At 49.1% G+C, this 13,447-nt stretch overlaps 4 protein-coding genes across 4 annotated transcripts; 2 read left to right on the forward strand and 2 right to left on the reverse strand.

Moving 5' to 3' along the window:
* Positions 1-77: 77 nt before the first annotated feature.
* Positions 78-2,985, reverse strand: DEU56DRAFT_24304 (pyridoxal phosphate-dependent transferase). Its single transcript, XM_041345268.1, has 16 exons — positions 2,778-2,985; positions 2,621-2,674; positions 2,511-2,570; positions 2,237-2,462; positions 2,037-2,182; positions 1,908-1,984; positions 1,835-1,847; positions 1,744-1,776; positions 1,619-1,692; positions 1,502-1,565; positions 1,314-1,433; positions 1,143-1,249; positions 1,035-1,089; positions 839-988; positions 574-727; positions 78-431 (listed from the first exon to the last, which is right to left on the reverse strand). The coding sequence occupies exons 1-16, from the start codon at positions 2,847-2,849 to the stop codon at positions 322-324; spliced, it is 1,515 nt and encodes a 504-aa protein (XP_041215976.1). The 5' UTR covers positions 2,850-2,985; the 3' UTR covers positions 78-321.
* A 561-nt stretch (positions 2,986-3,546) lies between these two features.
* On the forward strand, positions 3,547-5,750 carry DEU56DRAFT_765106 (Ureohydrolase). The gene is made up of 9 exons (XM_041350969.1): positions 3,547-3,734; positions 3,795-3,814; positions 3,878-3,887; positions 3,941-4,275; positions 4,332-4,613; positions 4,670-4,796; positions 5,211-5,297; positions 5,360-5,675; positions 5,728-5,750. Exons 1-8 carry the CDS (start codon positions 3,684-3,686, stop codon positions 5,576-5,578), a joined length of 1,131 nt encoding a protein of 376 aa, XP_041215977.1. The 5' UTR covers positions 3,547-3,683; the 3' UTR covers positions 5,579-5,675; positions 5,728-5,750.
* A 1,452-nt stretch (positions 5,751-7,202) lies between these two features.
* Positions 7,203-8,609, forward strand: DEU56DRAFT_765111 (uncharacterized protein). The gene is made up of 3 exons (XM_041350970.1): positions 7,203-7,474; positions 7,528-7,571; positions 7,630-8,609. Exons 1-3 carry the CDS (start codon positions 7,340-7,342, stop codon positions 8,333-8,335), a joined length of 885 nt encoding a protein of 294 aa, XP_041215978.1. The 5' UTR covers positions 7,203-7,339; the 3' UTR covers positions 8,336-8,609.
* Positions 8,610-9,050: 441 nt separating this feature from the next.
* DEU56DRAFT_765113 (acyl-CoA dehydrogenase NM domain-like protein) lies at positions 9,051-11,142 on the reverse strand. Its single transcript, XM_041350971.1, has 10 exons — positions 10,918-11,142; positions 10,783-10,866; positions 10,456-10,730; positions 10,333-10,407; positions 10,088-10,284; positions 9,938-10,028; positions 9,791-9,882; positions 9,647-9,741; positions 9,500-9,593; positions 9,051-9,445 (listed from the first exon to the last, which is right to left on the reverse strand). Exons 1-10 carry the CDS (start codon positions 11,044-11,046, stop codon positions 9,327-9,329), a joined length of 1,251 nt encoding a protein of 416 aa, XP_041215979.1. The 5' UTR covers positions 11,047-11,142; the 3' UTR covers positions 9,051-9,326.
* Between the last annotated feature and the right edge of the window lie 2,305 nt (positions 11,143-13,447).

Consider the following 13,447-nt stretch of genomic DNA (forward strand, 5'->3'; position numbering starts at 1 on the left):
TGAGCTACTGCCTGTTGTAAATGATGGCACCTTCATCACCTCGACCTCGTACTCAACCGTTTCTACATTCACTCAAGTTTCTAAGCCCATATATAATACATATCATTTTCTGACCTGTCCCTACACATCTGTACAAGTCTAAACAGTGAATGATTGGTGGATGATTCTACATACTGAGCTAGCCTACTGACGATGATGCAAACAAATCGACGTGTTTCATAATTAAATATACTGTCCATTCTTTTTGCCATGCGATTCTCAGTCATCTCAAAACCAGCGACGTACGACCACCAAGGGGAGAGAGGGAACAATCTATCGCGTTCAGATGTTGACCCCAGAGTTGCTCTCTAAGCTCTTCTTATAACTGTGTCCCATCTTCCTCGTGCCCCCCTGTCTCGCAGCAGCAATCACCCGACCGATGGCGTCGATACCTGCGTGTCATACTGATGTCAGTATCTGATAACACAGCATACAGAAGGACACATGTAACAAGCACGCCAACGCCCTCTCAGGCGCACGGAGATGCGAGAACAGAAGAATCCAAGTGTGACATCAAAGAAACAGCGAACTCACCCTTATCTAAATCCTCAATAGGAGGTCCAAACGACAATCGCACATAGTGATGACACGGGCTGTTGAACAGATTCCTGCGGTGCGCCGGGTTGATATCGAAGAAGATGCCCGGGATCACAATCGTTTGCTCTTTCAGGAGCTCTTCAAAGAATGTCTGACATAGAGAGAAGAGTTAACGTTCGTTCTTTCCGTTCCTTCCTTTCTTGGTTTCCAGGTGATGGTCCAAAGACAGGGAAGGTGAGGACCATGAATAACAACCACTCACCAAACCATTGTTTAGCGGAGAAGGCAACTTCTCCAAGTTCAACCAGATGTAAAACGTTGCTTGCGGAGGAACGTCCACGTCGAGATGGAGCGCATGCAAGCGCTTCAGCACGTGGTCCCGCTTGGTTTTAAAGTGTCTTTGAAGGGCCATCTGTATCACGTCAGCCCGTGCCTTTTTCTATCAAAGATCGACCTACCTTCTCTATCTTAACACGCCCCGGCTCAAGGAGCGGAATAGCTGCAAGCTGCATGCTACACAAGGGTTCAACGAATGCAGGGGAGTGACGGAACAAGACGGCACTCACGGATGATTTGCACCCCCATCAAGGAAAGAACCCGATTGCGAGAGTGCGGTGATGAGGTTCTTAGGTCCCATGACCCAGCAGATGCGCCAGCCCGGGAGGCGCCAGTTCTATCATAGTATATATATTGAGATCAAGGGAGAAAGCATAGTGAAGGTATGTCAAGAAACGCACCTTGGTCAACCCGTCAATGATAACTACAGAATCACTATTTACATCCTCGACATATTCGGCAGAGGAAATACTCTTTCCGATGTCTTTCTCGCTGTCGGGGTAGATGTACCACGAGTAGAACTGTGGAATTTTAAGCGTCAGCGAGAGTGACGGTAGCATTGGGTGAGAGGCGGGTAAAGGGAACGTACCTCATCAAGAATGATCGTCGTATTCTCACGGCTGAGCGAAACGAGTTCTTTCAGCTCTTTGCCACTTTAATCAACGAGTGTCAGCTAAGAAGCAGATAAATATAGGGGAACACGCACGCGATAACTTGTCCTGTGGGATTCCTCGGGTTCGAAGCAATGACGACGGCGAGGCCTTGAGTGCGGATATCTTTCTGTTCACGAGATCAACCAGGTTGTTTATTCAAGTGTCGTTGGGGACAAACCTTGGTTTGTTCGATATCAAGGCGGTATTTATTCTATGGAACGGAGTCCGTTCAGCAATTTGTGATACACGTTTTATGGGGAACGGGGTACCTTGGGATCCAATCTAGATTAAAGCAAGGATTGGGTCGGTTTTATATCGGCAAGGCAGGATAGAAATACGCACGCAGTAGGAACAGGAACGAGTCGCTTGAATGCACTTAGAACTTGATCGTAGGCGGTATAGTCTGGAACCTGGTATGACTGTATGCGCAGAGTTTTATTAACAGGCAGGGAAGCCAGGGGTAACTCGTACGCAATAAACGTCCCCGATGACAGCCGCGACACGGGAGAGCCCCGCACGTCCACCGGGCACGATGCAGACATTTTCGTATGTATACTGACTTGCTTTGCCTTTGCGGTAATTGTCGTTGTAGAGGTTCGCTACTGCTTCACGAAGAGCTGGTTGTACAATGAGTTAAGCGCTGAGCCGCCCACGGATCGTGAAAGATTGACCTTTAACACCGGTTGTTGGGGCATACTCCAAAGAATCAACAGGCATGGGAATGCTCTCTGGGCGGGGCGGGGCATTCGGGATAGGGCCTACCTCTGGAGCACCCTGGCCCAAGTTTGCCCATTCGTGTGAATTAGCATAGTTGAAACCATTCGCTATGGCGCGATCTGAACAGTAAATAACGCCAGTACTGCCAGGGTGTTCGATACCAGGGACTGTTTCTTCATCCTATTGACGCGTCAAGTCACGTGATGTTTGGGAAGGCGAACAACATACAGGATTGATGGTCTCAGGAAGACAACCCTTGGGCTGATGACCGACTTGTTGACGGAATATCTTGGCAAAGGGTTAGATGATGATGATATAAAGTTTTTGGAGATATATACCTGATGAGCCTCTGATTCTTTCTCGTGATGGAAGATTTTCATGACGCCATGGACCTGGTGAGAGATAGATTTCGAAGAAGGGAGATGTGGGAGATGAAGGTGAACGTGCATGGATGAGATAGGAAAGGAAAGGGATAATGATAATGATCTAACTTACGACGTCTCTTAAGGATGGAGTGCCGCTACGTGAAGGGTAGGCACTATTGGGTCTTGTTGAGGGTCTGGACATGGCTGATGAGCTGGCGTGGTTGGAAGGGCAGAGGGCAGCTTATAAGGGGAGAGCCAATGGAATGGTTGTTCAACGAAGGTCCAGGTTAAATGTATTTATACAATCCACAGCTCCTCAACCACAGCCATAAATGGGTTCTGCTGGCATGCCAATATCAATGCCATCGCAGAAAGATCATGATTTTACATCAATATCCTGTGCTAGCTCCAATAATAACTGATAAACCCACAGCTGGGCTGCTGGAGGGGCAGTAGGGTCAACGTTCCCTGTCAATGTCAGTTGCACAGCCAGGGAGGATCCAGGGACCAACATTGATTTCGCCTGCTATTTATCCAGAGCTCCCACCTTGCGACAGGACGATTGCGCGAGTCACTCTCATCGTCCTCCAGCTAGGCCCTGGTCGTTCACCCAGTTTAATTTTACATGCTACACGCGATGGGATTCAATCTCCGACCCACACTTCGAGTCCATCGTTGGTCGCGTCGTAACAAGGTGCATTAACACTGTGAAACCTTAGAGGTACGACGCAGAGCGTGTAGCGTTAATCCAGCAATCACACTGTTCGTTAGTCTCAAATGTTAGTTCTCATACCTCACGTTTGACTACCACGTCGACAATGAACAACGCCAACCCGGAAAATACCGCCACGGCGCCAGGCGTCGGATCTCGCTATCGAGTAGCTAGCCTTGTGATCACGTCCCCATACGGTCTTCTTCCTTGTTTCACCTCCATATAATCAGTATCGACAACGTTTAATACACCAGTCCCATACACTCACCTTGCCCGCTTTGACTGCTGACGCTTTGACTTTCCAGCTACTGCTTGCACTTCAGAATGTCGTCAGCTCCCTCCAACAAGTTTTTGCCCAGCCCAAAGACAGTCGCTGTACGTGTGTTCTATCAGAAATCTTTTCGTCATACCTGGACTGACTCCTCACCCCCTCAGATCTTAGGATGTCCCTTTAGGTGAGCATTTCGATGCCGGCTGTACTCGCGTGACCGTAATTTTATCTCGGCACCCCATTATAGTGGTGGTCAGGTCAGTACTCTCAACAGTCTTTCAAATAACTCACCCGCTCACCTTTCTCTCAGCCAAAACTTGGCGTAGACAAAGGTCCTATCCACCTCGTCCAGGCAGGGCTCATCCAACAGGTCGAAGAACTCGGATGGCGTGTTGTCTTTGATGGGCACCACCAATTTGAGGATATTTCTCCCCCAACCAATGGCACCCCAGTTAATGCCGCCAATGACGCTGCTGTAGACCCATTAAACGCATCCATTGCGAAGATGAAAAGCCCCCTATTCGTTGCACAGGTCTGCGAGAGTGTTGCATCTGCCGTGCAAGCCCATGCAGAGATGGGGCAGCTACCCGTCACCCTTGGCGGAGATCATTCCTTAGCCATGGGCACAATCTCGGGCACCCTGAGGTGACGTCTCCGTTGAGACTATCTCCTTCCACTGTGTCCTGACATTCTATCCACAGAGCCTACGACCAAGCATGTGTCATCTGGATAGACGCCCACGCAGATATAAACACGATCCACTCTACCGACAGTGGAAATATCCACGGCATGCCCCTATCCTTTCTCCTCAAGCTCAACCCCCCTGCTCCATCCCCAGACTCCGTCCTTGCGAAGTTCGACTGGGTCTCTCACCTCCCTGCTGAGCGTCTCGTTTACATCGGCTTGCGGGACGTGGACAAGGGCGAAAAGGAAATCTTGAAGCAACACAACATCAAGGCGTTTAGCATGCACGAGGTTGATCGGTATGCTTGAGTTTTGTTAGAGAGAAGGGCACTGATGCTGACTGTGCCTTACCTAGCTATGGCATCGGCAAAGTGGTTGAAATGGCGCTCGACTATGTCAACCCGCAAAGAGACCGTCCTATTCACCTGAGTTTTGATGTCGACGCGCTCGACCCGAGCGTTGCGCCGAGCACGGGGACACCGGTAAGTATCTCAATTTGCATTTTCGCCAGTCATTATCTTCGCACGTACTTTTTGAGTGGCGAAAGTCAGTCTGGTCTGCGCACTTTTGGTGACTTGGTGCGCGCCGACAGAATTCCTTTTTGTTGGAGGTGTGTTTCGAAGAATGTGCACGAAAATGCCCATCATTCTCCACGTATCCTGGCCCTGGAGGGGCGCTTAGAAAACGTGCCACACCTAAGGAAACGTATGAAGACTGGTGCGACGCTTTGTAGTGCCCACGTCCCCTTTCATTGGGACGTCTTGGAAACACAGACGCTTTGATCCGCGGCAGGGATGTCCAAGCCCACGGCAGGCAGACCATGTATTCCTAAACAAATTAATTCCAAGCCAAATCAAATGCCAAGCCAATGAGCAGAACTAACCAAAATCTCGCAGGTGCGCGGCGGGCTCACCTTCCGTGAAGGGCACTACATCTGTGAGGCGATTCACGAGACTGGATTACTAGTCGCGCTTGACATCATGGTACGTCTCTTACCTTGATCTTTGCTCGCATTGCTGTTGTCTCACCTGGTCACCGTACGCAGGAGGTTAACCCCGCGCTTGCGGACGCTGAGAGTGTACGCCAGACCGTCGCGGTGGGGTGCTCATTGGTCCGATCTGCTTTGGGTAAGTCGTCCATCTGCTACGTTCGATATTTGCACGGTTTGTCCATTATTCTTGAATCGAGAAACATGGTCGAACGTGCACGGGGCGCTGCCTTTTCGGTGTCCGCGTGGACTACCTACAACGCGACTTATCGATGACGCTCATTACTTGTTTGTTACACAGGCGAGACTCTTCTCTGAGTTGCGAGTGTTCTAAATCAATGTGGATGTGATATGAACGTTCTGATCTGTGGTAGTGAGTTATATCTACTTACTAGGCGGACGAATGACCAACTGTTCTGTGACAGAGAAGAGATTGGGTGTGTTGTTGAGGTGTCGAGGTTGCATTGGAAGTCCGCGTGGATTATCCCTGGCGATTGGAGGGGCGGCGCTGTTTGAATGCACTGGAGAGTCACGTTCTTTCTCACGTGCTTATCACGTGGTTTCCATGAACATTTCCGTTTGTTTCAAGCAGCATGCAATTCCCTGTCTGATGTGTTTATGTTGATAGATTTTGTCAATCAAATATTGGGGTATACAATGTTTGATGCCAATGGCTACTGGCACCCATCAAACGACAAGTCCCCATGCAAGAAGAAAAATACATGCGCAGCCAAAGCTAAAATTGAGATGCAGCGCGTCGCCTTCAATGTTTTTAATCAATGACCGATTGCGCTCTTCTCCAAGAAAACTTCTGAGTTTCGGAAGATCGACAGTGCACCTAATTGAACATCTCGACAGTTGCGCCGGGGGATATCTGGGCGGCCGGCGTGTTGTGCTATTGTCAGTTGGCTGGCAGAATACGTGCGTGGTCGGTTGGATGTATCCCTTTATATAACATCAAAAAGTGCATACCGTCCGCTTTGGTGGGGCAACAAGTTGTAGACCAGGACTCGAAAAAGGAAGGCCCGTGGAAATCTAATTTATTTAGTTGAAGTGGGTTTGCCAACAATTTAAATAATAACATTTGCGTCTCTCTCCTCATCTTCACCACTCTCTTCCACATCGCACTTTTTACTACCTAACTCGTGTACTGTGAGTCATTCTTGTATACTTGGCTTCTCTTCTGTCACTTATTAGGTCCAATCGCAGGCTAGGACCTAGTGCCACTCATAGTACTGTTGAAAAAATTCTCGATCCGTCAAAATGGACCACCACGCAGCTCGAAATGGTCAAGCCTCAATTCCCATACCCAACCTTATCACATCCAACTCTTCTTCGTCCACCGAATCCATACCTTCTACTCCTGATGCCTCATTCGCCTCGCCGAGCTCGATATACACAACTCCAGACGCTGAGCCCCAATCCGGTACCCTTCAGTTCGGTACTGCTGCTGAGCGCGAAAGGGCCTCACGTCCTCAGAGAGATTATGGAGAGCAGATGGAGCGCTTGCGGGCGGTTAGGGCCGTCCAGCGACAAGCTCCTCAACAGTCGCAGGTCCAGATCCAAGGACCAGCTGGCCAACCCCATCTCCAGCCCCAGTACGGGCCGGGACCTCCATCACATTTACAACCACAGGCGCAGCCCCCGCGTCTCCTCCTCAACCCTTCAGTAAACTATCCATTCCTTAACCCGTACGTTGCACCTGGGCTGGTTCCCACTGCTTACTACGGAATGGCGAATCTGGGGTTCGGTGTTGATTGGTCCCAACATGGAACTACAGGTACGCAGTGGATGGCAAGGACTATAGGTCCTCTTCTTCCTCCTCCTCCTCCTCCTCCTCCTCCTCCTCCTCCTCCTCCTCCTCCTCCTCCTCCTCCTCCTCCTCCTCCTCCTCCTCCTCCTCCTCCTCCTCGCTCCTATTTCCCTCGCGCTCCTTCCATTTCCCCGGAACAATTCCACGCGCCCCCTCCCGCCCCATCTGACGGGCCATCACACATACAGGGTCACTACTACGGCCAACAGTCTCACCAGGGACCAATGCCGCCAGCGGCTTTTGTAGCCGCAGATGGGAGAAGTTTAGCGGGGCGCAGGAAGCGCAAGGCGTTTGATGATGCTGAAGACGACACAAGAAAAACCATGCGGAATCTTAGTGTTGAAGATGATCCTGATTTTGTGAGTCAAATCTATTTATTTCGTTCTCGCTGTCCTGCTGACAGCTAATTCAGGAGGGTTCGTCTGGACCCTACCCATGCCCACGTTGTGGCCGGACGTGAGCATCCCTCTGCTTTCGAACGTAGCAGTGGGGCTGATATGTCGATTCTTATTAGTTTCAAACGCAAGGATTCAATGAAAAGACATAGGTTCAAACGCAAGGATTCAATGAAAAGACATATGCCCTCTGATAGGTGTACCCAGAACTTGAAGAAGAAGTTGTTGCAAGAACTTCAGAGCAGTACGGTCGCGGCTGCGCCTCCCGTCGCCGCACAAGGGTCATCCTCATCTCAGCGGCCAGGAGCTGCACCGAGCTCGGCGACGCAACAATCCCAGCTCTCGACTGTGTTCCATGGAGAAGTTCCATATTTACCCGCGGTGCAATCCAATGTCCAGGCCCCACCTGTACCGCGTCCTATGGAACCCTCTCGCGCGGCTACCAATTCCAATAGCTTTCTGTCTATATCCGAACCGCGCTCTGTGCAGCAACTTAATGGGTCGCCTCCATCCACCGTCATGGCGGAAGATAGAGAGGGTCTCTTTATGCCTCCGACGTCTCTCACCCTTCCCCTCCCGACTGCGCATGCAATGGATGCCCCAGTTCCCGATGAAAACGCAGCCGCGTCTCCATTCGTTTATGATTTTGGTGCCCTCGAAGCCGATTATGAAGCTTGGTGCTCGAATGCCGATTCGACACATGATCAAGCACACCATTGGGGACTGGGAAGAAAGAAGAGAGATGGAAGCCCGAGTGAGGGCGGAAAAGGAGGCGACGAAGGAGGGAGGAGACCGAGAGAGTACAGGAGGAGGAGGAAGGAGTAAAAGTGTACCATATTATACTCAGCCTGGACACCGAACAAACTCATACGCGCACCAAAACTTCTTAAACGTGAACCCCATGGCTATTTGTACTTTACTTACACCCTTACCCTGTTGTGATATTCCCCAGTACAGCCCTGACAGGGCACCACGTCACGCGTCTTAACAGATTACTTTGTTTGTTGCGGTACAGAAATATAGAAATTCTCTCTCTCAAGCACACCATTATTATCATGATCTCTTTGGAATTATTTTAATACGCATGATTGTACCTAGGACATTATGTGAATTATGTTACTTATGAAACGCAACCGTCTGAGCATAGGGAATTTTAACACAACCTCTAGAGTCTATCAGCAAATTGCCAAGGGGACGTTCAAAGTGCACAGACTTCATTTTCCGAAACGTGAATGTGTTCGCCGCAGATATCCCTGAAGCCATTACCACAAGCTATTTTTTTTACTTTTCAGAATACATGAATCGACAGCTAACCTGTAGCGACTTCAAGCTCTGCCCTGCACATTACAAGCTGAATTACATATACTGTATCCATTTGACCTCTAATAGGGGGTTGTGGTGTGACACGACATAGTAATGGCACCGTGTTATAGTAATCTAGTGAGTTTATTTGTCTGAGTCTGGGCTGAATGTCTCCGTCTCGTGAGGGTATTGAGGAGGCCGGCAGAGGGAAGCGACGGCACATTAAGCAGATATGCAATACGGACATTATGATTCGCACTAGTTAGAATTTGTTGTATCTCACAGAAAAATACGAGAGAACCAGATGTCACAATTTTAGGTTCGTCGGCGACGCTGTGATGAACCTAAGGTCGAATACAGTAAATCAATACGATGGAACACTGTCAGATTCAAAGTCATTGCTCGTCCAAAAATTCTTCTGCGTGCCTGTCATACTACCCACACACGATATTGTCCGCGCCGGGGATGACGAGTCCGAACTACTATCCGAAAGCAGCTTGGTATAACTGAGGTATCATGATGATTTGAACTGCTCATTGAACTCGCGTCCTATCAACATCCTCCTTATCTCTTGAGTCCCGGCGCCTACTGCATACAACCTAGAGTCGCGTAAGATGCGACCCATAGGATAATCTAATGTTGATGTGAGTAGCAGTAATCATGAAATTATAGATAAAAATTTCGAACCATTGATATATCCATTACCGCCAAGGCATTGCATGCCTTCCAGCGCGACCTCTATGGCTTTCTCGGTGGAGTAGAGGATGGCGCCAGCGCAGTCCTAGCGTTATAAAATCAGAAATCAACAGCGTCCGAATTCACGATCTTACTTACTCGACGACTGATTTGACCTTGGTCACACGCTCTTGCAACAGCATAGACATACGCGCGGCTTGCATTAATGTTTGTATACATATCCGCAATCTTGCCTGAAGAATGATTAGTCGCTGTTTCGATCTTGGAGGCTGGTTAACCTACCCTGCATTAATTGAAATGTTCCCACAGGTTGTCCAAATTGCTTGCGATCATGAACATATTCCACTGCATAGTCGAATGCAGCTTGCGCCAGACTTCAGGAAGTGATGTTGAGCAAATGGTCTGAAGCGTTTGATGAATTGAACCCACCCCAAGGGACCGCCGCTCAGAACAAGGCGTTCAAGGTCAAGCCCGGACATCAAGACCCCCGCACCTTTATTAACCTGGCCAAGTATATTTTCTTTGGAGCAGCGAAAGTCGATGAATTGTCTACCGTTGAGTGCCACAAGAAAAACAAACCTTCCGGGACTTCGCAATTCTCGAAGACAAGTTCGCAAGTATCACTGCCTCTCATGCCGAATTTATCAAGCTTTTGATGCGTGGAAAAGCCTTTGAACGTTTTCTCGATGATAAACGCAGTGATGCCCTTGGACCCTCTCTCAGGAGCAGTTTTGGCGTAAACAACTAGTGTTGATGCTGTGGGTCCATTGGTAATCCTGCGGGACTGTTAGAATGATGCACGTATGACACGAAGAATTTGTTACCAGAACTTGTTCCCATTCAGCTTCCAACCACCGTCTATTTTATCTGCCCTTAAACTCATGCTGACTACGTCACTCCTAGTTCACTGTTAGTCATACCCACGCATTATAAGCCAGTCAACTTGCCCGCTCCCAGGCTCGCTCATAGCCAAACTGCCTACTTTCTTCCCAGCGATCAAGTCAGGGAGGTATTTCTGCTTTTGAGCTTCTGTGCCATGACGATGAATTTGGTTCACGCAAAGGTTCGAATGCGCGCCGTATGACAGTGCAACCGAGCCAGAAGCACGAGAAAGCTCTTCCATTGCCAATGTGTGGTGGAAGTACCCAAGGCCCAAACCACCATACTTTGGCGAAACGGTGATACCGAGCAAGCCCATGTTACCAAGCTTCTCCCAAACATCCTGATGGTACTCTTGAGCATGAGAAGGTCAATGAAATTTGTTTGATAATCACAGAAGGGAAGTTGTTGCTCTTGTCGATCTGTGCAGCACGCGGGGCAACCTCTCGTTCGGCAAACTCGGTTACTGCATTTCGGAACTGAGTTGTACTGCTGAGCTGTAGTTGAGGGCTACGCTTTCATTGACATACCTCAGCCTGCTCTTCCGTGAGCCCTGCTATATCAACGTTGTACGTTGAGATTTGACGCGACCTTTGACTGGGTCGAAGGTAACGGCGTAGGTTGCGCGCTGTAAGCCTACCAGATGTTGAGGCTAACATACTGGAAAGAACTTCAGATTCTAAGATGAGCGAGTTGGGGAAGTAAGGTGGTTCTACAAGCTAGTGTAAGCGCTAGGATCGTCGACGGAACATAGCCGAGCCGTAGAGTCGAGCATAATTATATTATGCCTTCCGCGTGTATCACGTGTCACGTGAAGGATGTAAAATGGGGTTTGCGGACCCTCTATCATTTTGGCAACGACACTTCTACAGTTTGTCTGTCCAACTTTTCCATGTACGGTCAACTCATTCTTGAAGTATTTAATATTTATCAAACGTTTTTGAACTCGCAGGCTATCTGTTGGCCTCGGCGGTGGAATCAGACGTGCCTGGCCCAACGGCATATTCCCCTCCACCATGGATCTTAAACCCAACAGAGCTGACACTAGACATCCATCGGCCGCTAGCACTGGGTACCCTCATTTTCCGTATGACTTCCAGCCACTTTAGCACTGCACGGCAGGGTAGCGAAGAAAATGAACGACCAAGTACATCTCTCACTCTGGTCTCTTCAAAATTCTCTCCATCATATCTTCCCCTCCCATTTGTGTTGGTACTGCGGTCCTTCCATTGGATCCTGCCCCGCCGATCTCTCTCAAGTTCATCTTTCTTTCCCGTACCGGTACGCGTCACATGTACGACGAAAGAGTCTTGCGTATTACCATGAAATCGTCCTTTATGTGATGGCGGTTAGTGGGAACGGGGGCTTGATGGAATGTGTCAGGTGGGCATCATTCATGAAGCTGCCTGGAATGTTTCACGGCTGGAGGAGAAGGTAATGTTTCTTCGATAATGGCTGGCAGTGATAGCGCATCTCGGTTGTCAAAAGGCAAGGATAATTCATCGTTATTCGGGTTGTATACGGTCCCGCAAATACTTCACGCTCTGATCTGCTAACTCGTTGAATAATAGATATTGTACACGCCATGCGGCCTTACGTTGACCTGACGACCATGGTTTATTGCTCTGAACTTGCAGCTCACCACTACTCCCTCCGGCGTTATCGTGTGGTTAGCAAGGTTCATATAGTACGAGTTTATAAGTTATCGCGTGCGGACTTTCAAGGGGATGCATGCTCGTAAGCATGTGCTCAAAGCATTTTCTCATGCTTTGCGCCATGATCTAGGACCAGTACGTGCTTCCTGATGCTCCCCTTCCAGAATATTCAATAACGTTGTGTCCATAGTCATGTATCAGTGAAGCTGTACTGGTGACGTCCTGCCACTCGATACATTACACCGTCGCCCAGGGCCAACTCTGACCCTAAGGGTCTTGAATTTCTTCGCACATTAGTTCCAACCCGGAGCGGCCAGGGTCATTATTTGCTATCAATTTGAGTCCTTTCCAGGAAGTGGGCGAAATTAATCAATTGGGTTTGTAAAGTTCACTGGGCCCGGTCACATTTCCATCAAGCAATTCTTCAGCCAGAAACACCTTGCGGATACCTGTGCTGAGAGAACGCACCCGTCTGCGTATCATGGAGCCCCTGCATGAATGTTGTCATAGGTACCTTCTAAGACTAATTGAACCTTGAGCTCATGCTGGAGTTTACATGTTGTTTCCAGGACGTTGTCGTTATCCAAACGCGTGGCCTCCTCGATGCCGAGACTGTTCGTTTTTATCTCGCTACCGCCTCGCTGGACTCTGTTTTGTCCACGCGGAGGGAATCGTTCATCGGGACTTTAAACCAATTAACCTGGCGGGTAGCTGACACTTGGAGATGTTGGACATGTAAGCCCAGGTGATGGTGAGTTCTCGCCATCAGTTGGGCTTACATGAGGTCTTAGGTATATCACAGGACATAGTGGACGGGAGGCATCGCATCGTATGAAATGATCGCGAAGGGATCAGCCAGCACCGTTTATTCTTTGCTCTATGAGACTCCTACATTTTTTCCAGCCGTTCTTTGGCAGGAACAAAACCAACTGTCCAAGAGGACTGCCTCTGGCAGGTACAAGTAGCATAAAAGGGCATCTGCGCGGGCGCCTCCCTCAAATCTATTGTCACAGGCTTCGTGGATACGACAGGAGAGCATGGTCTGGGCGTCGATACTTCCGTTCTCGAACGCTCATGGCTCAACGATATCAATTGGAATAAAACCCAGGCCGGCCACTACCCGGTATGTCTTCTCGAGAATAGAAATCGCTATCCTATAGTTTGATTAATGGAAATTCGGAATGCCCCGTCTGATAGGTCCCCAATTGCCCTTGCCGTTGGTGCCTGCGCACATCCAGACGCGGCGAAGTAAAGGATTCTAAGTTTCCATACTGCATGTTCACTGTAAGTGGGAGTCGGGCCGTCTTCCTAAAAGAAAACGTCAGAATGTCTCAAAAGCCCGCCGCATTTCTTCCATTGTGACCTATTTGCTTGTTGATTTTCTCGGATTGTCACTGAATGGGGG

The sequence above is a fragment of the Suillus clintonianus genome (genome assembly GCF_016758775.1).
Source record: "Suillus clintonianus strain FC179 chromosome Unknown DEU56scaffold_1, whole genome shotgun sequence".
Classification (NCBI taxonomy): Eukaryota; Fungi; Basidiomycota; class Agaricomycetes; order Boletales; family Suillaceae; genus Suillus; species Suillus clintonianus.